Genomic DNA, 25,364 nt, shown 5'->3' on the forward strand with positions numbered 1-25,364 from the left:
TGCAAAGCTGGGCTGAAAAATGGCAAATGGAGTTTAACCCTGATAAATGTGAGGTGATTCATTTTGGTAGGACTAATTTAAATGTGGATTACAGGGTCAAAGGTAGGGTTCTGAAGACTGTGGAGGAACAGAGAGATCTTGGGGTCCATATCCACAGATCTCTGAAGGTTGCCACTCAAGTGGATAGAGCTGTGAAGAAGGCCTATAGCGTGTTAGCTTTTATTAACAGGGGGTTGGAGTTTAAGAGCCGTTGGGTTCTGCTGCAACTGTACAGGACCTTGGTGAGATCACATTTGGAATATTGTGTGCAGTTCTGGTCACCTCACTATAAGAAGGATGTGGAAGCGCTGGAAAGAGTGCAGAGGAGATTTACCAGGATGCTGCCTGGTTTGGAGGGTAGGTCATATGAGGAAAGGTTGGGGGAGCTAGGGCTGCTCTCTCTGGAGCGGAGGAGGCTGAGGGGAGACTTAATAGAGGTTTATAAAATGATGAAGGGAATAGATAGAGTGAACGTTCAAAGACTATTACCTCGGGTGGATGGAGCTATTACAAGGGGGCATAACTATAGGGTTCATGGTGGGAGATATAGGAAGGATATCAGAGGTAGGTTCTTTACGCAGAGAGTGGTTGGGGTGTGGAATGGACTGCCTGCAGTGATAGTGGAGTCAGACACTTTAGGAACATTTAGGCGGTTATTGGATAGGCACATGGAGCACACCAGGATGATAGGGAGTGGGATAGCTTGATCTTGGTTTCAGATAAAGCTCGGCACAACATCGTGGGCCGAAGGGCCTGTTCTGTGCTGTACTGTTCTATGTTCTATATGTTCTATCTAGCCCCTCAAGCCTGCTCCGCCATTCAATAAGATCATGGCTGATCTGATAGTGGGTTCAGTTCCACTTACCCGCCCGCTCCCCATAACCCTTAATTCCCTTCATGATTAAAACTTAAGACTTGGTTTAAGACTTGATTACCTGTAAAGACTCGCATTCCAACCATTATTTTGTAAATTGAGTTTGTGTCTTTATATGCCCTGTTTGTGAACTGAAATCCCACTCACCTGATGAAGGAGCAGCGCTCCGAAAGCTAGTGGCTTGTGCTACCAAATAAACCTGTTGAACTTTAACCTGATGTTGTGAGACTTCTTACAGTGCTTGATGGGGCAGTGAAGAGGGAGTTTTACTCTCTGTCTAACCTCATGCTGTAGCTGTCCTGGGAGTGTTTTAATGTTGTTGTTTCGTGAGGGTTTTGCTCTGTAATCTGCATTTGCCTTCCTAGCAGACTGATGTGCCTGCTCTCTGTCCTGCGCAATGCCACATGATCTTTTTGATGTTTTTAATGGATCATCTTTTACTTGAATTTCTTCTCCTTCACTTGACAGATTGAGGCTTTTTCAACCTCGCATCCAGTTTATGCACTTAGTACGGGCAAGAGTTATGAGCTCAGGCTCCGATGTAAACAGATTGCCAATGGGGATTTTAGTGAGTTCACTGACTTGGTGTACATCTTCATTCCTGCAACACGCTCAACACAAGGTAAGAAGAACAAAGTGTGTAAAAACTGTCTGTGTTCTCTGACAGCCAAGCTGAACAATGAATGCATTCATTACTAAATTAAATCAAACTGTCAACAAATTACACCCTCAAAAAGATTTTGCTGGGTGCAATACAAGGACAAAGTATGCAACCTGATTTCTGTTTTTCAATCAGCAATCATTTTTCTTATCCATTCATGGGATGTGGGTGTCGCTGGCTAAGCCAGCATTTATTGCCCATCCCTAATTGCCCCTTGAGGAGGTGGTGGTGAGCTGCCTTCTTGAATCCACTGCAGTTCATGTGGTTTAGGGACACCCACAATGCTGTTAGGGAGGGAGTTCCAGGATTGTGACACAGCGACAGTGAAGAAACAGTGATATATTTCCAAGTCAGCATGCTTAGTGACATGTTTACTGCAAAACCATTTCTTTTGCTTTATTGAATGGTAGAATTTCAATTCAAAACTCTTTTATTTCTAAACTATTATAGGATGCTGACATACATCACTTTGCATTTAAAAAAAATAAACAGTAAGCTAATACAAGGTTTTTGAGATAACTTTTGTTTATTAAAGAGCATATAATCAAATGTATTGATGGTACATCAACTTTTATGGTCGAATGTAAAAACAGGAATTGACTGACAATGTGGGTCACCTGACAATGTAAAGGAGCTGGGGGTACATCTGAAGTGTGATTGAGGTTGGTCTGAATTGTAAGCTTGGAGCCTGCTGGAGTCAAAGGAGTCAACAGGGACCCAGTTTCAATTCCCGGCTTGGGTCATTGTCTGTGTGGAGTTTGCACATTCTCTCCACCTCTGCATGGGTTTCCTCCGGATGCTCCGGTTTCCTCCCACAGTCCAAAGATGTGTGGGTTAGGTGGATTGGCCATGCTAACTTGTCCCTTAGTGTCAGGGGGACTAGCTAGGATAAACGCATGGGCTTATGGGGATAGGGCCTGGATGGGATTGTGGTCGATGCAGACTTGATGGGCCGAATGCCTCCTTCTGCACTGTAGGATTTTATGATTTCTATGAACAACATCTACCCAGCAATGTGGAAAATTACCCACGTATATCCTCTCCACAAGAAGCAGGACAATACAATGTGGCAAATCAGTCAGCAAAGTGATGGAAAATGTCATTGACAGTGCTATAAAGTGGCATTTACTCAGCAATGATCTGCTCACTGATGCCCGGTTTGGATTCTACCAGGCTCTTTCAGCTTTAACCTTTGTTCAAACCTTGGTTCAAACATAGACAAAAGAGCTGAATGTTAGAGGTGAGGTGAGAGTGACTGCCCGTGACACCAAAGCAGAATTTGACCAAGTATGGTATCAAGGAGCCCTTGCAAAACTGGTGACAATGGGAATCAGGAGTAAAACTCTCTGGAGTCATACCTGGCACAAAGAAGATGGTTGTGATAGTTCGAGGTCAATGATTTCAGCTGCAGGACATCGCTGCAGGAGTCCCTCAGGGTAGTGTCCCCGGCCCAACCATCTTCAGCTGCTTCATCAATACCTTCCTTCCATCATAAAGTCAGAAGTGGGGATGTTCACTGATGACTGCAAATGTTCACCATCATTCGCAACTCCACAGATACTGAAGCAGCCTATGTTCATATCAGTATTAGCAGCGGTTCAAAAGAAGGCAACTCACCGCTCATCACCACCTTAAAGGGCAATTAAGGATGGGCAAGAATGCTGTCTTAACCAGCAATGCCCACATCCCATGAAAGAATAACTAAAATGGGAGTTTGAAATCAGTTTCCCTGTCGTTCATCTCCTCAAGACTGCTAGGTTGTATATCCTGTACAAGAACCAACCAACTTTTAATTCATCAGACTGTGCCCAGTAAGAAGTCCTCAGCCATCTTTTCAGTCCAAATGGCACCTGTTCCTCTTTTCCAAATGCAGTCCCCACATCCATATTTCAGGACTCTCTTCCCAAAGAACAGATTTGACTGTCTGGGCCCACTTCAAAATGCTAGTTACTGCTGCGACTCCATCCCATCTCTGCCGTTGTAGAATGGTACAGCACAAAAGGGTGCCATTCGGGTTCTTTTGACAATGCCGCCTCATTGAAGAAATTTATTAATCAATCACACTCCCCATAACCCCCAAATTTTAACTGTTCATATATTTATCCAGTTTTCTTTTGAAAGTTATTATTGAATTTGTTTCTACCGCTCATTCAGGTCACTGCATTGCTGATAAATATGTTTTCTTGATAAAGCTACTTAGAATAAAATCCTGTTTTTATAAAAGTATTATCGCCACAGGAGATTTAATAATTTGTTAAATCAGAAGTTAGTGAAAATGTCCCTCAGTATTGTACATGGCTCTTTTCATATGGCTCCACATGGTTTTATAAAGTTGCATTATGTTTCTTCCAGAAGCAGGACTCTTGTTCCGGCTGATCCTGGTTTTTGTGTTGCTCGGCATGTCCTTGGTGCTGCTGTTGACCCTATTTACCAAGAGCCAGCGGTAGGTGTAACTTAAACATCACAAATGATATACCAGATCGTACCTTCCTGTTCAACTTATCCACTCAGAATCTTACAGTATGACCTTTTGGCCCATTGTCTATGTGTGTGCTATGAACATACAAATTAGAAGCGGGAGTGGGTGATTTGGCACCTCAAGCCTGCTCCGCAATTCAATTAGATCACGGTTGCAGCCTCACTGATTCTCTGAAAGAGTTTTCCCTTCCCTGCCTTTTTCCATTTGATCTATGTGCCTTTGCTGACTGAAGCAGATCTCCAGTTAATCCATTCTTCTGTCCTATTCCTGTCAGCTTTTAAAAGTTGATTACAAATATTTATCCAGTTATATTTTTAAGGTTATCCCGGCTTCTGGTAGGACATTGCAGCTTCTGAATTCAGGTATCAGTGCCCCAATCCTGAATTACTCCCCTGTCTCTTCATAACAGAGTAAATTTGGAGTATTGAAATGAGGACTCAGGCCCCGCAATTTAAGTGCAGGAAATGGAACTTGTGTTTCCTCACCCCAGTATGTATTTGAGTTGATTTGATTTATTATTGTCACATGTATTAACATACAGTGAAAAGTATTGTTTCTTGCACGCTGTACAGACAAAACATACCGTTCATAGAGAAGGAAACAAGGTTTAAAAGAGATGTACGAGGCAGATTTTTTACACAGAGAGTAGTGGGTGCCTGGAACTCATTGCTGGGGGAGGTAGTGGAAGCGGATACAATAGTGACTTTTAAGGGGCGTCTTGACAAGTACATGAATAGGATGGGAATAGAGGGATATGGTCCCCGAAAGGGTAGGGGGTTTTAGTTAAGTCGGGCAGCATGGTCGGTGCAGGCTTGGAGGGCCGAAGGGCCTGTTCCTGTGCTGTAATTTTCTTTGTTCTTTGAAACGAGAGAGTGCAGAATGTAGTGTTACAGTCATAGCTACGGTTCAGAGGAAGATAATGCAAGGTAAGTCCATTCAGAAATCTGACAGCAGCAGGGAAGAAGCTGTTCTTGAGTTGGTTGATACGTGACCTCAGACTTTTGTATCTTTTTCCTGAAGGAAGAAGGTGGAAGAGAGAATGTCCGGGGTGCGTGGGGTCCTTAATTATGCTGGCTGCTTTGCCGAGGCAGCGGGAAGTGTAGACAGAGTCAATGGATGGGAGGCTGGTTTGCGTGATGGACTGGGCTACATTAATGACCTTTTGTAGTTCCTTGCTGTCTTGGGCAGAGCAGGAGCCATACCAAGCTGTGATACAACCAGAAAGAATGCTTTCTATCGTGCATCTGTAAAAATTGGTGAGAGTCGTAGCTAACGTGCCAAATTTCTTTCGTCTTCTGAGAAAGTAGAGGCATTGGTGGGCTTTCTTAACTATAGTGTCAGCATGGGGGGGACCAGGACAGGTTGTTGGCGATCTGGACACCTAAAAACTGAAAGCTCTCGGCCCTTTCTACTTCGTCCCCATTGATGTAGACAGGGGCATGTTCTCCATTACGCTACTTGAAGTCGATGACAATCTCCTTCGTTTTGTTGACATTGAGGGAGAGATTATTGTTGCCGCACCAGTTCACCAGATTCTCTATCTCATTCCTGTACTCTGTCTCGTCATTGTTTGAGATCCGATCCACTACGGTGCTGTCCTCAACAAACTTGAAAATCGAATTGGAGGGGAATTTGGCCACACAGTCATAGGTGTATAAGGAGTACCATAAATAGGTAGGTCCAAATGTAAACCCTCGACCAGCAAACACCCATTTGTATAAAATTATTTCATAAATAAGTACAACATAGGAACAAGGAGGAGGTGTAGGCCATTCAGCCCCTCGAGCTTGCTCCACCATTTAATAAAATCATGGCTAATCTGATAGTAACTGCAAATCTGTATCCCTCCTACCCCTAAAAACCTATCACCCCCTTACTTAACAAGAATTTATCTACCTCTGCCTAAAAAGATTCAAAGACTCTGCTTCTAGGTGGCACAGTGGTTAGCACTGCTGCCTTGCAGCATCAGGGACCCGGGTTCAATTCCGGCCTTCGATGATAGACTGTGTGGAGCTTGCATGTTCTCCCTGTGTCTGTTTCCTCCAGATGCTCCGGTTTCCTCCTACACTCCAAAGATGTGCAGGTTAGGTGGCGTGGCCATGCTAAATGTGTAGGGTTACGAGGATAGGGTGGCGGTGGACCTGGGTAAGGTGCTCTTCAGAGAACCGATGCAGACTCAATGGGCTAAATGGCCTCCTTCTCCCCATTCTATGATTCCACTGCCTTTTCAGGAAGAGTTCCAAGACTCACAGGAAAATAAATTGCCTCATCTCTGTATTAAGTAGGCGATCCCTGTTTTTAAACAGTCATCCCTCGTTCTAGATTCTCCCACAAGAGGAAATCTTCTCTCCACATCCACCTTGTCAATACCCTCATGATCTTATATGTTTCAATCAAGTCACCTCTTACTCTTCTAAATTCCAGTGGGTACAAGCCTAATCTGTCCAATCTTTTCTCCTCAGATAACCTCCCTATTCCAGGTATTAGTCTGGTAAACCTTCTCTGAACTTCCAATGCATTTACATTTTTCCTTAAGAAAGGTGACCTACATAGTACTTCAGATGTGGTCTCCCCAATGGCCTGTACAACTGAAACATAACCTCTCCCTATTCTTGTAATCAATTCCCCTCAAAATAAATGATAACATGCTAGTTACTTACCAAATTACTTGCTGTACCTGTATACTAACATTTTGTGATTCACACTTCACACCTTGTTCAAAAAAGGGTTAAAGGTAAGCCAAGGAGCTGCAGGTCAATTAGTTTAACTTTGGCGGTGGGGAATCTCCAAGAAATCTCCAACAGGGGGTTGGAGTTTAAGAGCCGTGGGGTTGTGCTGCAACTGTACAGGACCTTGGTGAGACCACATTTGGAATATTGTGTGCAGTTCTGGTCACCTCACTATAAGAAGGATGTGGAAGCGCTGGAAAGAGTGCAAAGGAGATTTACCAGGATGCTGCCTGGTTTGGAGGGTAGGTCTTATGAGGAAAGGTTGAGGGAGCTAGGGCTGTTCTCTCTGGAGTGGAGGAGGCTGAGGGGAGACTTAATAGAGGTTTATAAAATGATGAAGGGGATAGATAGAGTGAACGTTCAAAGACTATTTCCTCGGGTGGATGGAGCTATTACAAGGGGGTATATCTATAGGGTTCATGGTGGGAGGTATAGGAAGGATATCAGAGGTAGGTTCTTTACGCAGAGAGTGGTTGGGGTGTGGAATGGACTGCCTGCAGTGATAGTGGAGTCAGACACTTTAAGAACACTTAAGTGGTTATTGGATAGGCACATGGAGCACACCAGGATGATAGGGAGTGGGATAGCTTGATCTTGGTTTCAGATAAAGCTCGGCACAACATCGTGGGCCGAAGGGCCTGTTCTGTGCTGTACTGTTCTATGTTCTAAATAATGGCTGGGATTTTCCGGCCCTGCCGTGGTGGGTTCCCCTGCAGCAGATGCTGTAAGCCATTCAAATGTCCATTGACTTCAGCAGGACTGGAAGATCCTGCCAGCAGGAACAGCTGGAAAATTCCAGCCAATAATTCAAGACAAAAATAGCCACATGGACAAATGCAGATTAATTAAGGAAAGCCAGCAGGGATTCATATGGGGAAACCTGTCTCGGGGGCAGGGAATTCATATGGTGTTCGTGGAAGTGGAAATGACTAGGGTTGGGAAGCATTTTCCGATCAGGGCCATTGTGATCTCCTGGACTCGTTTCGATCGCCTCAGGGGGTCGGAGAGGAATTTCCCAGATTTTTTTCCCCATATTGGCCCTGGGGTTTTTCACTCTGGGTTTTCGCCTCTCCCTGGAGATCACATGGTCTGGAATGGGGGGGTGGGGGTGAGTTAATAGGTTGTAATGAACAAAGCATCGTAGCTGTGAGGGACAGCTCGGTGGATAGGATATTGGTATGTAGATAGGCTGGAAAATTGGGCGGGGATCCTGGATTCAGGATTCAATCCTGGACCGGGGAGCGGCGCGGGCTTGGAGGGCCGAAGGGCCTGTTCCTGTGCTGTATTGTTCTTTGTTCTTGTTCTTTGAAAATCATGTTTCGTTAATTTGCTGGAGTTTTTCAAACAGGTAACAGATAAGATTGTTGAGGGTAGTACTTTTGGTGTAGCATAAACCGATTTCCAAAAGGCATTTTATACAGTGCCACATGACAGACTTGTGAGCAAAGTTATAGCTTATTGAATAAATATAATGGCGAGACGAGAGGAAGACTTAAATTAAAGTTTATTTTATTAGTCACAAGTAGGCTTACATTAGCACTGCAATGAGGTTACTGTGAAATTCCCCTAGTCATAAGAACTAGGAGCATGAGTAGGCCATCTGGCCCCTCGAGCCTGCTCCACCATTCAAAAAGATCATGGCTGAGCTTTTCATGGACTCAGCTCCATTTACCCGGCCGCTCACCATAACCCTTAATTCCTTTACTATTCAAAGATCGTGGATCACTGGGAAGTCTTCAAGAGAGGATGGCACCTGTACAAGAAGGACGGGTTACACCTAAACTGGAGGGGCACGAATATCCTAGCTGGGAGTTTTGCTAGTGTGGTTCGAGTGGGTTTAAACTAATGTGGCAGGGGGGTGGGGATCAGAACAATAGGTCAATAAGCATAGAGGCTGGGGACGAGGTTGGGGCCAAGACAAGGCTATCTAAGAGGAAGAGCATTCTGGGGGAGGATGACCTCAGTGGGCCTGGAGTTCTGGAGTGCATCTGCTTCAATGCAAAGAGAGTCACGGGCAAGACAGACGAGCTTAGAGCCTTAATGCTTGCGCGGAACTTGGATGTGGTTGCAGTGACGGAGACTTGGTTAAAAGAAGGACAGGACTGGCAGCTGAATATTCCGGGGTATAAGTGTTTTAGGCGAGACAGAGGAGGGGCGAGGAGAGGTGGGGGGGTAGCAATGCTGGTTCGGGAGCATATTACAGCGGTACAGAGGGTGGACAATTTGAAAGGGTCAGGTAACGAGTCACTGTGGATGGAGCTCAGAAACAGGAAGGGCGCAGTCACTATGCTGGGGGTATACTACAGGCCTCCCAACAGCCCGCGGGAAGTTGAGGAACAGATATGTAAGGAGATTCTGGACAGGTGCAGAAAAAATAGGGTTGCTGTAGTGGGAGACTTTAATTTCCCTTGTATAGACTGGAAATCGCTTAGGGCTGGGGGCCTGGACGGGGAAGAATTTATAAAATGCGTACAGGAAGGTTCTTTGGAACAATATGTTGACAGTCCAACTAGAGAGGGGGCTATACTGGACCTAGAACTGGGGAATGAGCCTGGTCAGGTCATCAAAGTTTCAGTCGGGGAACATGTGGCAAATAGTGACCACAATTCTGTAAACTTAAGGATAGTAATGGAAAAAGATGAGTGTTGTCCTATGGGTGAGGTGCTGAATTGGGGGAAGGCTAACTACAGCCGGATTAGGCAGGATTTGGTGACTGTTGATTGGGAGAGGCTGTTCGAGGGTAAATCCACATCTGGCATGTGGGAGTCTTTTAAGGAGCAGTTGATAGGACTGCAGGACAGGCATGTGCCTGTAAGGAGGAAGGATAGGAAAGGTAGGATTCGAGAGCCGTGGATAACCAGTGAAATTGTGGGTCTAATCAAAAAGAAAAAAGAGGCATACATGAGGTCCAGGCAGCTAAAAGCAGATGGAGCACTGGAGGAATACAGAGAAAGTAAAAAAGAACTCAAAAGGGAGTTAGAAGGGCAAAAAGGGGTCACGAAAAGACCTTGGCAGACAGGATTAAGGAGAATCCTAAGGCATTTTATACATACGTTCGGAACAAGAGGGTTGTTAGGGAAAGAATCGGACCCCTCAGAGACAAAGGAGGGGAATTATGCTTAGAACCAAAGGAAGTAGGAGAGATCCTAAACAAATACTTTGCATCAGTATTCACAAAGGAGAGGGACATGTTGACTGGTATTGTCTCAGAGAGATGTGTTGACCCGTTAGAAAAAATCTCAATTACAATGGAGGAAGTGTTAGGTTTTTTAGGAAACATTAAGACAGACAAATCCCCAGGGCCAGATGGCATCTATCCTGGACTCCTCAGGGAGGCAAGAGATGAAATTGCTGGGCCTCTAACAGAAATCTTTGTCTCTTCACTGGACACAGGTGAGGTCCCAGAGGATTGGAGGATAGCAAATGTGGTCCCGTTATTTAAGAAGGGTAGCAAGGATAACCCGGGTAATTATAGGCCAGTGAGCTTGACGTCCGTGGTAGGGAAATTGTTGGAGAAGATTCTTAGAGATAGGATATATGCGCATTTAGAACTGAATAATCTCATTAGCGATAGACAGCATGATTTTGTACGAGGGAGGTCATGCCTCACAAATTTGGTTGAGTTTTTTGAGGAGGTGACAAAAACGATTGATGAGGGAAAGGCCGTGGATGTCATCTATATGGATTTTAGTAAAGCGTTTGACAAGGTCCCTCATGGCAGGCTGGTGCAAAAGGTTAAATCTCACGGGATAAAAGGTGAGCTAGCTAGATGGGTGGAGAACTGGCTTAGCCATAGAAGACAGAGGGTAACAGTGGAGGGGTCTTTTTCCGGTTGAAGGTCTGTGACTAGTGGTGTTCCGCAGGGCTCTGTACTGGGACCTCTGCTGTTTGTGATATATATAAATGATTTGCAGGAAGGTGTAGCTGGTGTGATCAGTAAGTTTGCGGACGACACAAAGATTGCTGGAGTTGTGGATAGTGATGAACATTGTCAGAGAATACAGCAGGATATAGATAGGCTGGAACATTGGGCGGAGAAATGGCAGATGGAATTTAATCCAGATAAATGCGAAGTGATGCATTTTGGTAGATCTAATGTAAAGGGGAGCTATACAAGAGTATAGACACACAGGGGGACCTGGGTGTACAAGTCCACAGATCCTTAAAGGTGGCAGCACAGGTGGAGAGAGTGGTCAAGAAGGCATATGGCATGCTTGCCTTTATTGGATGGAGCATAGAATATAAAAGTTGGCATATAATCTTGCAGCTGTATGGAACGTTGGTTAGGCCACATTTGGAATACTGCGTCCAGTTCTGGTCGCCACACTACCAGAAGGACGTGGAAGCTTTGGAGAGAGTACAGAGAAGGTTTACCAGGATGTTGCCTGGTATGGAGGGTATTAGCTATGAGGAGAGATTGGGTAAACTGGGGTTGTTCTCCTTGGAACGACGGAGGATGAGAGGCGACCTAATAGAGGTGTATAAAATTATGAAGGGCATAGATAGGGTGAACAGTGGGAAGCTTTTTCCCAGGTCAGAAGTGACGAACACAAGGGGTCACGGGTTCAAGGTGAGGGGGGCAAGTTTCAACACACATGTCAGAGGGACGTATTTTACACAGAGAGTGGTGGGGGCCTGGAATGCACTGCCAAGCAAGGTGATTGAGGCGGACACGCTGGGATCGTTTAAGACTTATCTAGATAGCCACATGAGCAGACTGGGAATAGAGGGATACAAACGAATGGTGTAGTTGGGCACATGAGCGGCGCAGGCTTGGAGGGCCGAAGAGCCTGTTCCTGTGCTGTATTGTTCTTTGTTCTTTGATTTATCTATCCTTGCCTTAAAAACATTCAACGATGTAGCCTCAACTACTTCACTAGGCAGGGAATTCCACAGGTTCAGAACTCTTTGTGTGAAGAAGTTCCTCCTCAACTCAGTCCTAAATCTGCTTCCCCTTATTTTGAGGCAATGCCCCCTAGTTCTAGTTTCACCCACCAGTGGAAACAACTTCCCTGCTTCTATCTTATCTATTCCCTTCATAATCTTATATGTTTCTATAAGATCTCCCCTCATTCTTCTGAATTCCAATGAGTATAGCCCCAGTCTACTCAGTCTCTCCTCATAAGCCAACCCTTTCAACTCCGGAATCAACCTAGTGAATCTCCTCTGTGCCCCCTCCAGTGCCAGTATATCCTTTCTCAAGTCAGGAGACCAAAACTGTACATGTACTCCAGGTGTGGCCTCACCAGCATCTGATACAGCTGCAATATAACCTCTCTTTTTAAACTCCATCCCTCTAGCAATGAAGGACAAAATTCCATTTGCCTTCTTAATTACCTGCTGCACTTGCAAACCAACTCCTTGAGATTCCTGCACAAGGACACCCAGGTCCCTCTGCACAGCAGCATGCTGCAATTTTTTACTATTTAAATAATAATCCATTTTGCTGTTATTTCTACCAAAATGGATGACCTTACATTTACCAACATTGTACTCCATCTGCCAGCCCCTTGCCCACTCACTTCGACAATCTATATCCCTTTGCAGACTTGCAGCGTCCTCTGCACACTTTGCTCTGCCACTCACCTTAGTGTCATCTGCGAATTTTGACACACTACACTTGGTCCCTAACTCCAAATCATTTATGTAAATCGTAAACAATTGCAGTCCCAACACTGATCCCTGGGATACACCACTAATCATTGATTGCCAACACTCCGGCGCCTGTTCGGGTCAATATACCTCACCAGCATGTCTTTCAGACTGTGGGAGGGAATTGGTGCACCCAGAAGGAACCCACGCAGACATGGGGAGAACATGCAAACTCCACACAGTGACCCGAGCCAGGAATCGAACTTGGGTCCCAGGCGCTGTGAGGCAGCAGTGCTAAACACTGTCATGGAGTTCTTCAGGGGTCAGCGTTTGGACACTTGTTTTTCTTGATCTAAATTAATGACCTAGACTTTGGTGTACAGGGCACAATTTCAAATCATGAAACTTGGAAGCATTGTAAGCTATGAAGAGGGCAGTGTAGAGCTTCAGAAGAACATAGACAGGTTGGTGGAATGGGCGGACAGGTGGCAGATGAAGTTCAATGCAGAGAAATGTGGTTCTTTGCATGCAAAAAATGATTTATTTTGGTAGGAAGAACATGGAAATACAATATAAAATAAAAAGTATATCTGCATAAGTCATTGAAGGTGGCCGAACAGGCTGAGAGAATGATTAATAAAGTATACTCTAACCTAGGTTTTATTAAAAGGAGCAACGACTCGAAGAACAAAGAGGTCATGTTGAACGTGTAATAGATTGTAATTTGGCTTCAGCTGGAGCAGTGTATCCAGTCTGGTCGCCACACTACAGGAAGGATGTGAAGGCATTGGAGAGGGTGCAGAAAAGATTCATGAGAATGGTTCCAGGGTTATGAAGATAGAAGTGAATTCTTATGCAAGAACCAGCTCGAATACAGTAGGTTGAGAGTGGAAGTTAGAAGGAAAGTAAGACTGGCAAAGAGAGACTATGTTAATGATAAGTGGGCAGCCTGAGGCAGGGTTGGTCCTGTTGGAGACAGAGGGTGATATATGGTTAGAGGCACAGGAAAAGGTGAGAATACATAATGAGAACTTTGAATTGGTGTTTACTATTGTTGCTGATGAATTATCAGGAGAAATGGAGATTGTAGAGGTAATTGATGGGAGAATGAATTGGAAAGGTTGGTTAGAGTGGATAAGTCACCCCACTTGGCTGATTTGCATCCCAAGTTACTAAAGGAAGTGATAGAGATAGAGGAAGGACATGCTATAATTTCCCAATCTTTTCCTAGCTGTGGGGGGTTTGCCAGAGGATTGCAGAGTAGTAAATATCAAACCCTTTCTGAAGAGTAGAGGGCTCTCAGACAAGAATATGTATTGAGGCTTTTATTCTAATGAAACATCTGAGCACCAGGAAAAACATTGCTTAATTGACAGCTTTCCTTCTCTGATCACAACTGCCAATTTCACTGTTTATTTATACAAGATTAAGAGGTTTCAAGTGCTTGATGTTTCTGTTATTGATTCTTTAAAGCATGATTGACACTTTAACTGGACTATAGTAACATTTTTTAACACAATGAAAAGAAATGAATGACTTTTAAAAAAACTATTTTATACATCCTATTGTCATCATAGAGTTCATTGGTTCTATTAAGTATACAGTGGGCCAATGTACATGGGAGTACCATAGCTTGGCTTGGGAGCTGGGTGGGGGGCCCATAGCTTGGCATAGAGGGCATGAGGAGGACCTTTAGAACCCAGCTTTTAAAAGTTGCCCTCATCAGACTATGGTTCACCATTCCTCTAACGGATCGTGAACCACAACTCTTTAAAACCCTGCCCTGACTCCATGCAAATTGTGGAGGAGTAGGACATATCTATCTCCACAATAAAGAGCCATGTTGGGAGTGTTGGATATAGGCTTTTGATAGAAACCAGTCCTCACTCTTAAAAGGCATTCTTTAAAAATTGCACAGCCTGGGAATGAGCTCTGGAAGCCGAACCCACCCACCATTTTTAAAGGGCTCCCAAGTCAACGCAATTAGGTGAAAGTCCAGGCCTGTGTCTCAGAATTTTTTCCAATAATTTTCTCACTGCTAAATTTAGGCTGTGATTACTTGGGCTATCCGTAAACTATGGAACAATGTTTGTAGTCCTCAGGCATTGTGCATGCAGCCAAGGAGCATTGTCGTGGATATTCATGTAAATTATTATTAGCAGCCTCAGGAATATGAGAATGATAGGTGAAAGTGGAGTTGAGGTTGAACGTGAGTCACTTTCTTATTGAATGGTGGAGCAGGCTGTAAGACTGAAGAGTCATTTCCTGTTTATTACACTGTAATGTCCATACATGATCAGGAACAAAAACCCTGTCTGAATTCACCCAACTTAGCCTCAGCTGCTGCCCTGTCTTATATTAGCCAATGGTATAGGCTGACAATCAAGTTACATCTTCCTTGTTTTCTTGTCTTGATCCTTGTAAGAATCATTAAAAACTAGGAACAGGAGGAGGCCATTCAGCCCCTTGAGCCTGCTCTGCCATTCAATATGATCATGGTTGATCTAATCTCAGCCTCAACTCTATTTTCCTGCCTGTTCACTATCGCTCTTCAACCTATTACTAATTTAAAATCTGTCCATCTCCTCCTCAAATTTACTCAACATCCCAGCATCCGCCGCACTCTGGGGTAGTAAATTCACAACCCATTTGAGTGAAGTAATTTCTCTTCATTTCTGTTTTAAATCTGTCACCTCTTACCCTAAAACTATAACCTCCTGTTCTAGATTGCCCTACAAGAGGGAACATCGGGGGCAATTCTCCCAAAAGTGCTGAATTGGTAGGAAAACTGTTCTAGATCATGACTGTTTCCTCAGTTCAACTTCACACTCGAATCTCCCCACTCTGTGCACTGCAGAGGCCACAATCGTCAATATCATTAAAAACCCAGGGGGTGGAGCCTATTCGCGCCAAAGAGCCTGAAATCAGCAGGATGAGCGGGAACCTGCACATGCGCACATCGCTGGGAGATCACTGAAAAGACCTCCAGCATCCAGATCACTGCCATCCAACTCCCACAGACATCACTGGCCACATCGCTGGCCCCCATAACCCCCCCCCCACACACACACACATCGCTGGCCCCCATAACCCCCCCCCACACACACACACATCGCTGGCCCCCACAACCCCGCCACACGCATCACTGGCTTCATTGCTGCCCACCACCTCCCCCCTGTCTCCCCCCACACACAGATATGGCTGCCCAATCACATCATGCCCCCACGGATCCGGATAATGCAGGTAACACAATCCCTCCATCCCTTGAACATACTGTCCTCACTGCTGCTCTGCAGAGAACTAACGTTGTGCTGACATGCACAACCCCAGCTTGTAATCATTCCCTCTCTTGAATGGGAGCCTTGAGTATTGCACCCCCCCCGGACACAGCAGCCGATTGAATGGCAGCCAATCAACACCCTGAGGGCTGAATGACAATCAACTGAATGCAGACTTCAAAATCTTTCACAAGTATCTGTTGCCAACGGGCCCTTGACTGGCCACACTCAATGCACCTGCACTCCCCTAATAATCCAGAGCTGTATATAAGCTGCAGGAATGGACACACAGCCAGTCACGCCACAAAGATGCCTGTGTGGAAACCTGCTTCCAGAGGCCAACCAGGAGCACCTGCTAGATGCCATGGGGGAGAGGCGTGAGCAGATCTTCCCCGGCCAGAGCTCCAACCCAAGGAGTGCATCTGCCACGGCATTGTGGGAGGAGGTGGCAGAAGCGGTGAATGCCAGGAGCCTGACACCGCACTCTGGCCGGCAGTGTCGCAAACAAATGTACGACCTTCTGCGAACAGGAAATGGACGGGAAATGACACAGACTGGTGGTGGTGTGCCTGACCTGCGGCAGCTGTAAGAAGTCTCACAACACCAGGTTACAGTCCAACAGGTTTATTTGGTAGCACAAGTTTCAGGTTTATTTGGTAACACAGACATCAAGTTTCTACAAACTTGTGCTACCAAATAAACCAGTTGGACTTTAACCTGGTGTTGTAAGACTTCTTACTGTGCCCACACCAGTCCAACGCCGGCATCTCCACATTGCGGTAGCTGACCAGCCTTGAACAGCGTGTCCATGGAGCTGGCAGGGGGTGATGGGCCATCCGAATGGTCACCAAGAGCCAGGTCGGCGTACAGCATGCAAGTGAGCAGAAGCGCACCCTCAACCTAGGTCCTCCTCTAAATAAGTGTGATGCTGCCCATGACCCCCTGAATGACACCTTGGAGGGAGGCACTGAAGAATCCTCCGAGGGCAGCACCACTAAAGCGGCACCATCATGTACCACACAACCCACCAACACAGAGTGATCACCACGGTGGGTACCTTTAGTGTTGAGGCTTCTGGTTCATGAACTGGTGAGCATATCACAGCCGCTGATGCACATCGGGTGGAGGCGGGCACATCCGAGGGCTTGGCACATGGAGGTCTGCCAGAGGCCAGGATTCAGCTGTCCCCCAAGCCAGCTGCTGGGCCTCTGGGTTTGTTCCTCCCAAGGCTGGTGGAGATGCATCAGGAAACCCGGGGAGTTGTGGAAGAGCTGTCAGCAACCATGCTGCGACTGCAAGGCTGTTTAGGGGAGTCAAACAGAGTGCTGTTGCAGGAGGTGGTGCCGACACAGCATGAGACCCAGGCCAACACTACAAGGGTGGCGGCCGCAGTGGAAAGTCTGGCTCAGGGGTCTGTCCTCATGGGTGACAGGGTCTGGGCCATCCTGGAGACATGACGGGCCACGGGATGGTGTCGCACGGGCAAGTGTGTTTCCAGCATCCAGGAGGCACAGAGTTCGATGGCCATGGGTATCGGGGGCATGTGGGAGACACTGCTGGCCTTGGCTGGGACTCTCACTGGCATTTTAAAGCCACAGCAGGCCGTGGCTGTGAGCCTCAACAACTTAGCCCAGGCTCAGACGGCTACTGTTGAGGGGCTCCAGAGCCTGGCTCGCTCACAGAATGCTGTAGCGGAGGGGCTCCGGAGCTTGGCCCAGTCTCAGAGGGCCAGGGCTGAGGGATCACACATCATGGGGCAGACGCATCTAGGCCTCCAGGACTGGCAGAGCCAGGTGAAGCCGGAGCTTCTGGAACTCAATCCAGCTCTCCAAGTATTCCATGAAGTGCACCCGGGGCCTCTGGGCACCGCAAGGGAGGAGGAAGGGCTTGAGCCAATGCCGGGGTCTTCCACCCAGGAGATCCCGGATGTCCCGAGACCTTCCGATTCCCCCCTTCCTCACACCGGGATATCTCAGGGCAAGCGAGATGAAGAAGGTGGCACCGAAACAGTGCCATCCGTAATTCAGCCGGGGCCTTCCAGATCTCGGCCCCCCCCAGGGGACGTCGCCAAGGTCATCACAGGCAACGGGGCATGCATCACAGCTGGACACCTCCACTTCCGATGTGCATCCTGGGGTAGCACCGAGAAGCAGTGGATAGCACAAAGTTAGAAAGTTGTAGTTAACTAGAGGGCACGGGTGAAGGTCAGCATTAGTTAGGGTTTGGTAATCATTTATGTTAAGAGCACAATAAACTGTAATTGCACATCACACTGTGACTAATGTGTCTCTGATCCCTCCTCCCCCCACCCCAGCCCACAGCTCAGTGTTCCCGACTCCCAAACATAGAGATCCTGTCTGCTGAGCCTTGCAGACTTAGCCACATGTTTCAGAGTGCCTGCCCTACCTTCCCCAACATCCACCACACCCTTGATGCAAGTGCTCCCACCCCCTCAGCCCCCCCCAAAAAACACATCTGTCCCCAGCCCTACAGCTACGTGGGCCAGTTTGGAGTACAGGTAGGAGTCAGACATGAGTGGCACCAGGGGCAGGATCCCAGTGAGCACAACAGCAAGTCGTCATCATCCTCCATCCTTCAACCAAGACTCGCAACCATTGCCAGCCCAGGCCCATTAATAGGGTTGGATGTTTCTGGGGGATATGGTGGTGGGATGAGAGAGGCTGGGGAAGGATGATGTGGTGGTTTGAGGGCCCAGGTTGGTTTGGAGGGGGAATAGCGGCTGCACTTGCTCCTGGGGTGTGCTGGATGTGTGGTGTTTGCAGCCCCCTCACTGCACAGCACCAGCTCGGTGAAGCGGGCTGAAATCCAGGCGTCCCTCGCTGCCCTTCCCTGCCAGACACCTGCCATCGCCGCCCGCCCTCATTCCTCCGGCTCCTCATATGGTGGGGTGCCCACCTCACCCCCTCGCCGCTCCTCCTCCTGCTCCACCTGGTCTCCCCGCTGCTGGGCAATGTTGTGCAGAGTGCAGCAAACGATGATGATGCGTGAAGCACGCACAGGGTCATACTGAAGGGCACCCCCAGAGTGGTCCAAGCAGCGGAACTGCTCAACGGCGGACCGGCTGGCTGCATGGGCCTCATTGTAGCGGATCTCCGTCTCGGTCTCGGCACAGGCGTCATCAGCCATGACCTTAGCAGGTAACCCTTGTCGCCCAGTAGCCATCCCGGGAGCCTGGGCTGGTCTTCAAAGAGCCCAGGGATGTCCGACTGCTGGAGCACAAAGCTGTCATGGACACTTTGTATGGCGTGCATTGTCGTGCATGATCCTCATTTGATGGCCGCAGACAATTTGGATGGTCAGGGAGTGGAACCCCTTCCTGTTCAAAAATTGCTGCGGCCCTGCATGGGGGGCCCGCAAGGCGATGTGAGTGCCATCCACTGCACCCTGCACATTCGGAATCCCGCCGATGGATGCGAAGCCAAGAGCCTGGACTTCCTGCTGTGCACGGCCCACATCAAAATTAATGAACTGCCCTGCCCGGGCATACAGTGCATCTGTGACCTGCCGCACACATCTGTGTACGGAGGCCTGGGAGATCCCAGCTAGGTCGCCACTGGGAGCCTGGAATGATCCGGAGGCATAAAAATTCAGAGCCGCTGTCACCTTCACGTCCACAGGGAGTGGGTGGCTGACCTTCCCCTGAGGTGCCAGGTGTGAGAGCAGCTCACAAATGTGCCACACCGTGGTCTTGGACAGGCGCAGCTGGTGGTGGGCACGTCTCCTCCGAGAGGGCCTCGAAGGAATTGCGGGGCCTGTAACTCCTTGCCCTCAGCACCCTCCACTTCTGTGCACCCTCTCGGGAGGCTGCCCACCCACCTCCTGGCCTTCAGCGGCAGTCCCCTGTCCTCCGTCCTGACGGTCTGGTGGTGGCTGCTCCTGCGGTGGTCTCTCCATGCCTGCAACCTCCTGAGCCGCTGCCTCCTCCTCCGCCCCTGCTGCCACTGACATGGCCAGCTCCAGATCGAGCAAAGCAAGATCCATCTGCACAATGGGGTTTGGAAAGAGTTTTGACAGATTATTCTCATTGGCTGCATAGATCCAGCACCACCCCAATCCCTCACTTGGGCCAGAACCTACACTTGTGAGAGATGGCAACAGCAGACAATCCATGGTGCCATGCGTGACCCGATTAGGTTGTGTGAGATTCCCATCATGACAAATGCTGGCACAGATTATGCCGGTCGGTGTGCAGCCGTGGGCAATGCGCACCCTTGAGCCATTGCGATGTGTGCAACTGCAGCATCCGTTACAGGCATGTGTTGCTGGTCCGTGTCACAGGGCAGGGACAGACTGCAAAGCAGCACCAGATGTGTGCCCGGTGACAGCAGATTCCACGCAGTCCATGTCTGAACCTCTGCACCCCGGCCTGGAGTAGCAGCTGCTTCATCTGCTTAGGCCTCAGTTAGCACATGGTGCACTCCTCCCCCACCCTGGAACACCAGCACTCACTCAAGTCCCTGACCACACTCCACGGCAAGACAATGCCAAGCAAAGTGCCGTGGAGGGGGAGGGTGAGCGGGGAGCCCTTGAGGCTGCCTCCCACACTGCGCTACAGCGCTGCCTGGGGGTGGTGAGGGGGGGATTAAGCGAGACTTCCAGATGGAACCTCACCCAGAGAGCTGTGAAGAAATAGAAGCGCACCCCCACCCCAGATATCACTGGGCCCTGGGCCAACACCTGAAGGCAGCAGGAGGAAGGCTACCAGGCATTTACAGGGTCTGCCTGCAATGCTCGGCTAGCAGCACTTACCTCCTCACGCCAGTTCAAGGCTACTACGCCAGGTTGAGACTTTTAAATACCTACTCTGATTCGCGCCAAAGTTATATCACGCCAAAGAGGTGGGAGACGCAAACGTGTGCGGAGATTGCTGTGTGGATCCCGATAATGGCATGTTGAGGAGTGGCCTGCCGGTTTTCTGCGGGTTCAGCGCCATTTGTTTCCGGTTGGGAGATGCGCGCGGGTCGTAAAAGCTCGCGGGGAACCCGCAAAATGGCCGACACACGCATCCCCAGCCCGACCCGCCAGAAAAGTTGTGGGTCGCGATGGGAGAATCGCCCCCATCCTCTCCACTGAAATAACTCCTCAGAGGCTGGTGTCCCTTCACCAGATTGTCTTTATTTACAAACTCTGTTTCATTCATAGAGTGCTTCAGATACACAGTCAGAATCCGGAGTACCTGACACTTCCAGTTTTATATACGGATGAGGCTCCCTGATTGGGCAGGCAATTATGATCTCAATCAGAGAACTCATACTCCAAGAGGCCAACCTCATGTGCCTTGTTGAAGTCACTACATCCACGTCTACTTTGTCCATTCCCCTTATCAAGTTGTGCACCTCAATTAGGTGTGACATATATTGCTTTTATCCAATAGTTGTTGGGAGAGCTCCATTTTAGTTGATTATTCAGTCATATCAGAACTGCTGCCCATCATTCCATGGTGAACATTCGTCTATCTCCCAGTCACTTGTTCATTCTCCAGCTCTGTGTTGGGGACCCTGTCACTTGTATACCTGTAACACGATGTTTCCCTTCAACCGAGTTTCCCGTTAAGGTGCGGCATGGAGTTGTTCCACTGGCCAGTTTAACACAAGTTTGGTACCATGAATCACCAAACAGTGAGTTCTCAATTTCAACCACGATACGGGAGCGTCAATGACTCCTCCAGTGGCAGAAACCCATGTACATCATCGTGGCCAAAAGGAGGGTTCACTTTATATGCTATGTATAGACATGATGGGCCAAATGATGTCTCGCTGCACAGTTACAATTCTGTGATTCTGTGATATTAAACAGAGGAAGGAAAAAAAAACTTAAAATGTATTTTAAATATGGAATTGATGTCCTAAAATAAATTTCTTTTCAGATTGAAGTTGTTCTTTCTGCCTCCAGTTCCAGTCCCCAAAATCAATGGAATTGATCCAGATCTTCTTAAGGTAATCTGAGTCTTTGGAAACAAAATAATTTCTCAGTCAGAGCAAAAAGAAGGAATCATAACTATTCAGGACCATTTTCCATTAAAAGACAGAAACAGATCATAAACATTACATCAAGTACAAGGGAAGTTGAACAAGTGAAGCACAACAATAGGCTAAAGTGTGTAAGTCATAATTACATAGCTAAGAGTGCGTTACACATAAGATGATGCACGACCGGGAGTGTGTAAACACACAGTGACGCATGCTGGGAGTGTGGAAACACGGTGAGGCACGCTGGGAGTGTGGAAACACGGTGAGGCACGCTGGGAGTGTGGAAACACGGTGAGGCACGCTGGGAGTGTGGAAACACGGTGACGCACGCTGGGAGTGTGGAAACACGGTGAGGCACGCTGGGAGTGTGGAAACACGGTGAGGCACGCTGGGAGTGTAGAAACACGGTGACGCACGCTGGGAGTGTGGAAACACGGTGAGGCACGCTGGGAGTGTGGAAACACGGTGACGCACGCTGGGAGTGTGGAAACACGGTGAGGCACGCTGGGAGTGTGGAAACACGGTGACGCATGCTGGGAGTGTGGAAACACGGTGACGCATGCTGGGAGTGTGGAAACACGGTGAGGCACGCTGGGAGTGTAGAAACACGGTGAGGCACGCTGGGAGTGTGGAAACACGGTGACGCACGCTGGGAGTGTGGAAACACGGTGAGGCACGCTGGGAGTGTAGAAAGACGGTGACGCACGCTGGGAGTGTGGAAACACGGTGAGGCACGCTGGGAGTGTAGAAACATGATGCATACGCTGGGAGTGTGTAAACACACAGGCTGACGCACGCTGTGAGTGTAGAAACACAGTATCTCACACTGGGAGTGTGTAAAAATGGTGATGCACGCTGGGAGTGTAGAAACACGGTGACGCACACTGGGAATGTAGAAACACGGTGACGCACGCTGGGAATGTAGAAACACGGTGACGCACGCTGGGAATGTAGAAACACGGTGACGCACGCTGGGAATGTACAAACACGGTGACGCACGCTGGGAGTGTAGAAACACGGTGACGCACGCTGGGAGTGAAGAAACACGGTGACGCACGCTGGGAGTGTAGAAACACGGTGACGCACGCTGGGAGTGTAGAAACACGGTGACGCACGCTGGGAGTGTAGAAACACGGTGACGCACGCTGGGAGTGTAGAAACACGGTGACGCACGCTGGGAATGTAGAAACACGGTGACGCATCCTGGGAATGCAGAAACACGGTGACGCACGCTGGGAATGTAGAAACACGGTGACGCATCCTGGGAATGTAGAAACACGGTGACGCACGCTGGGAGTGTAGAAACACGGTGACGCACGCTGGGAGTGTAGAAACACGGTGACGCACGCTGGGAATGTAGAAACACACAGGGTGATGCACGCTGGGAGTGTAGAAACACGGTGACGCACGCTGGGAGTGTAGAAACACGGTGACGCACGCTGGGAGTGTAGAAACACGGTGACGCACGCTGGGAGTGTAGAAACACGGTGACGCACGCTGGGAGTGTAGAAACACGGTGACGCACGCTGGGAGTGTAGAAACACGGTGACGCACGCTGGGAATGTAGAAACACGGTGACGCACGCTGGGAATGTAGAAACACACTGACGCACGCTGGGAGTGTAGAAACACGGTGACGCACGCTGGGAATGTAGAAACACGGTGACGCACGCTGGGAATGTAGAAACACGGTGACGCACGCTGGGAGTGTGGAAACACACAGGGTGATGCATGCTGGGAGTGTAGAAACACGGTGACGCACGCTGGGAGTGTAGAAACACGGTGACGCACGCTGGGAGTGTAGAAACACGGTGACGCACGCTGGGAATGTAGAAACACGGTGACGCACGCTGGGAGTGTAGAAACACTGTGACGCACGCTGGGAGTGTAGAAACACGGTGACGCACGCTGGGAGTGTAGAAACACGGTGACGCACGCTGGGAGTGTAGAAACACGGTAACGCACGCTGGGAGTGTAGAAACACGGTGACGCACGCTGGGAGTGTAGAAACACGGTGACGCACGCTGGGAGTGTAGAAACACTGTGACGCACGCTGGGAGTGTAGAAACACTGTGACGCACGCTGGGAGTGTAGAAACACTGTGACGCACGCTGGGAGTGTAGAAACACGGTGACGCACGCTGGGAGTGTAGAAACACGGTGACGCACGCTGGGAGTGTAGAAACACGGTGACGCACGCTGGGAGTGTAGAAACACGGTGACGCACGCTGGGAGTGTAGAAACACGGTGACGCACGCTGGGAGTGTAGAAACACGGTGACGCACGCTGTGAGTGTAGAAACACGGTAACGCACGCTGGGAATGTAGAAACACGGTGACGCACGCTGGGAGTGTAGAAACACGGTGACGCACGCTGGGAATGTAGAAACACGGTGACGCACGCTGGGAATGTAGAAACACGGTGACGCACGCTGGGAGTGTAGAAACACGGTGACGCACGCTGGGAATGTAGAAACACGGTGACGCACGCTGGGAGTGTAGAAACACGGTGACGCACGTTGGGAGTGTAGAAACACGGTGACGCACGCTGGGAATGTAGAAACACGGTGACGCACGCTGGGAATGTAGAAACACGGTGACGCACGCTGGGAATGTAGAAACACGGCGACGCACGCTGGGAGTGTAGAAACACTGTGAGGCACGCTGGGAATGTAGAAACACGGTGACGCACGCTGGGAATGTAGAAACACGGTGACGCACGCTGGGAGTGTAGAAACACGGTAACGCACGCTGGGAGTGTAGAAACACGGTAACGCACGCTGGGAGTGTAGAAACACTGTGAGGCACGCTGGGAATGTAGAAACACTGTGACGCACGCTGTGAGTGTAGAAACACGGTGACGCACGCTGGGAATGTAGAAACACGGTGACGCACGCTGGCAGTGTGGAAACACACAGGGTGATGCACGCTGGGAGTGTAGAAACACGGTGACGCACGCTGGGAGTGTAGAAACACGGTGACGCACGCTGGGAGTGTAGAAACACGGTGACGCACGCTGGGAGTGTAGAAACACGGTGACGCACGCTGGGAATGTAGAAACACGGTGACGCACGCTGGGAATGTAGAAACACACTGACGCACGCTGGGAGTGTAGAAACACGGTGACGCACGCTGGGAATGTAGAAACACGGTGACGCACGCTGGGAATGTAGAAACACGATGACGCACGCTGGGAGTGTGGAAACACACAGGGTGATGCATGCTGGGAGTGTAGAAACACGGTGACGCACGCTGGGAGTGTAGAAACACGGTGACGCACGCTGGGAGTGTAGAAACACGGTGACGCACGCTGGGAATGTAGAAACACGGTGACGCACGCTGGGAGTGTAGAAACACTGTGACGCACGCTGGGAGTGTAGAAACACGGTGACGCACGCTGGGAGTGTAGAAACACGGTGACGCACGCTGGGAGTGTAGAAACACGGTAACGCACGCTGGGAGTGTAGAAACACGGTGACGCACGCTGGGAGTGTAGAAACACGGTGATGCACGCTGGGAGTGTAGAAACACTGTGATGCACGCTGGGTGTGTAGAAACACTGTGACGCACGCTGGGAGTGTAGAAACACGGTGACGCACGCTGGGAGTGTAGAAACACGGTGACGCACGCTGGGAGTGTAGTAACACGGTGACGCACGCTGGGAGTGTAGAAACACGGTGACGCACGCTGGGAGTGTAGAAACACGGTGACGCACGCTGGGAGTG

The 25,364-nt window shown here is 48.9% G+C and overlaps 1 protein-coding gene across 5 annotated transcripts in view; it reads left to right on the top strand.

Moving 5' to 3' along the window:
- The window catches only part of ghra (growth hormone receptor a), a 303,078-nt gene that overhangs the window by 209,916 nt on the left and 67,798 nt on the right, over positions 1-25,364 (top strand). For 4 of the 5 annotated variants that reach the window (XM_078215258.1, XM_078215257.1, XM_078215259.1 and 1 more), the window contains 3 exons: positions 1,382-1,535; positions 3,927-4,017; positions 21,540-21,609. In XM_078215258.1, coding sequence (XP_078071384.1) covers positions 1,382-1,535; positions 3,927-4,017; positions 21,540-21,609 — 315 coding nt within the window. The remainder of the gene's footprint in view (positions 1-1,381; positions 1,536-3,926; positions 4,018-21,539; positions 21,610-25,364) is intronic. The other variant, XM_078215260.1, reaches the window with a different exon arrangement.

This window comes from Mustelus asterias, chromosome 6 (assembly GCF_964213995.1).
Source record: "Mustelus asterias chromosome 6, sMusAst1.hap1.1, whole genome shotgun sequence".
Taxonomy (NCBI): domain Eukaryota; kingdom Metazoa; phylum Chordata; class Chondrichthyes; order Carcharhiniformes; family Triakidae; genus Mustelus; species Mustelus asterias.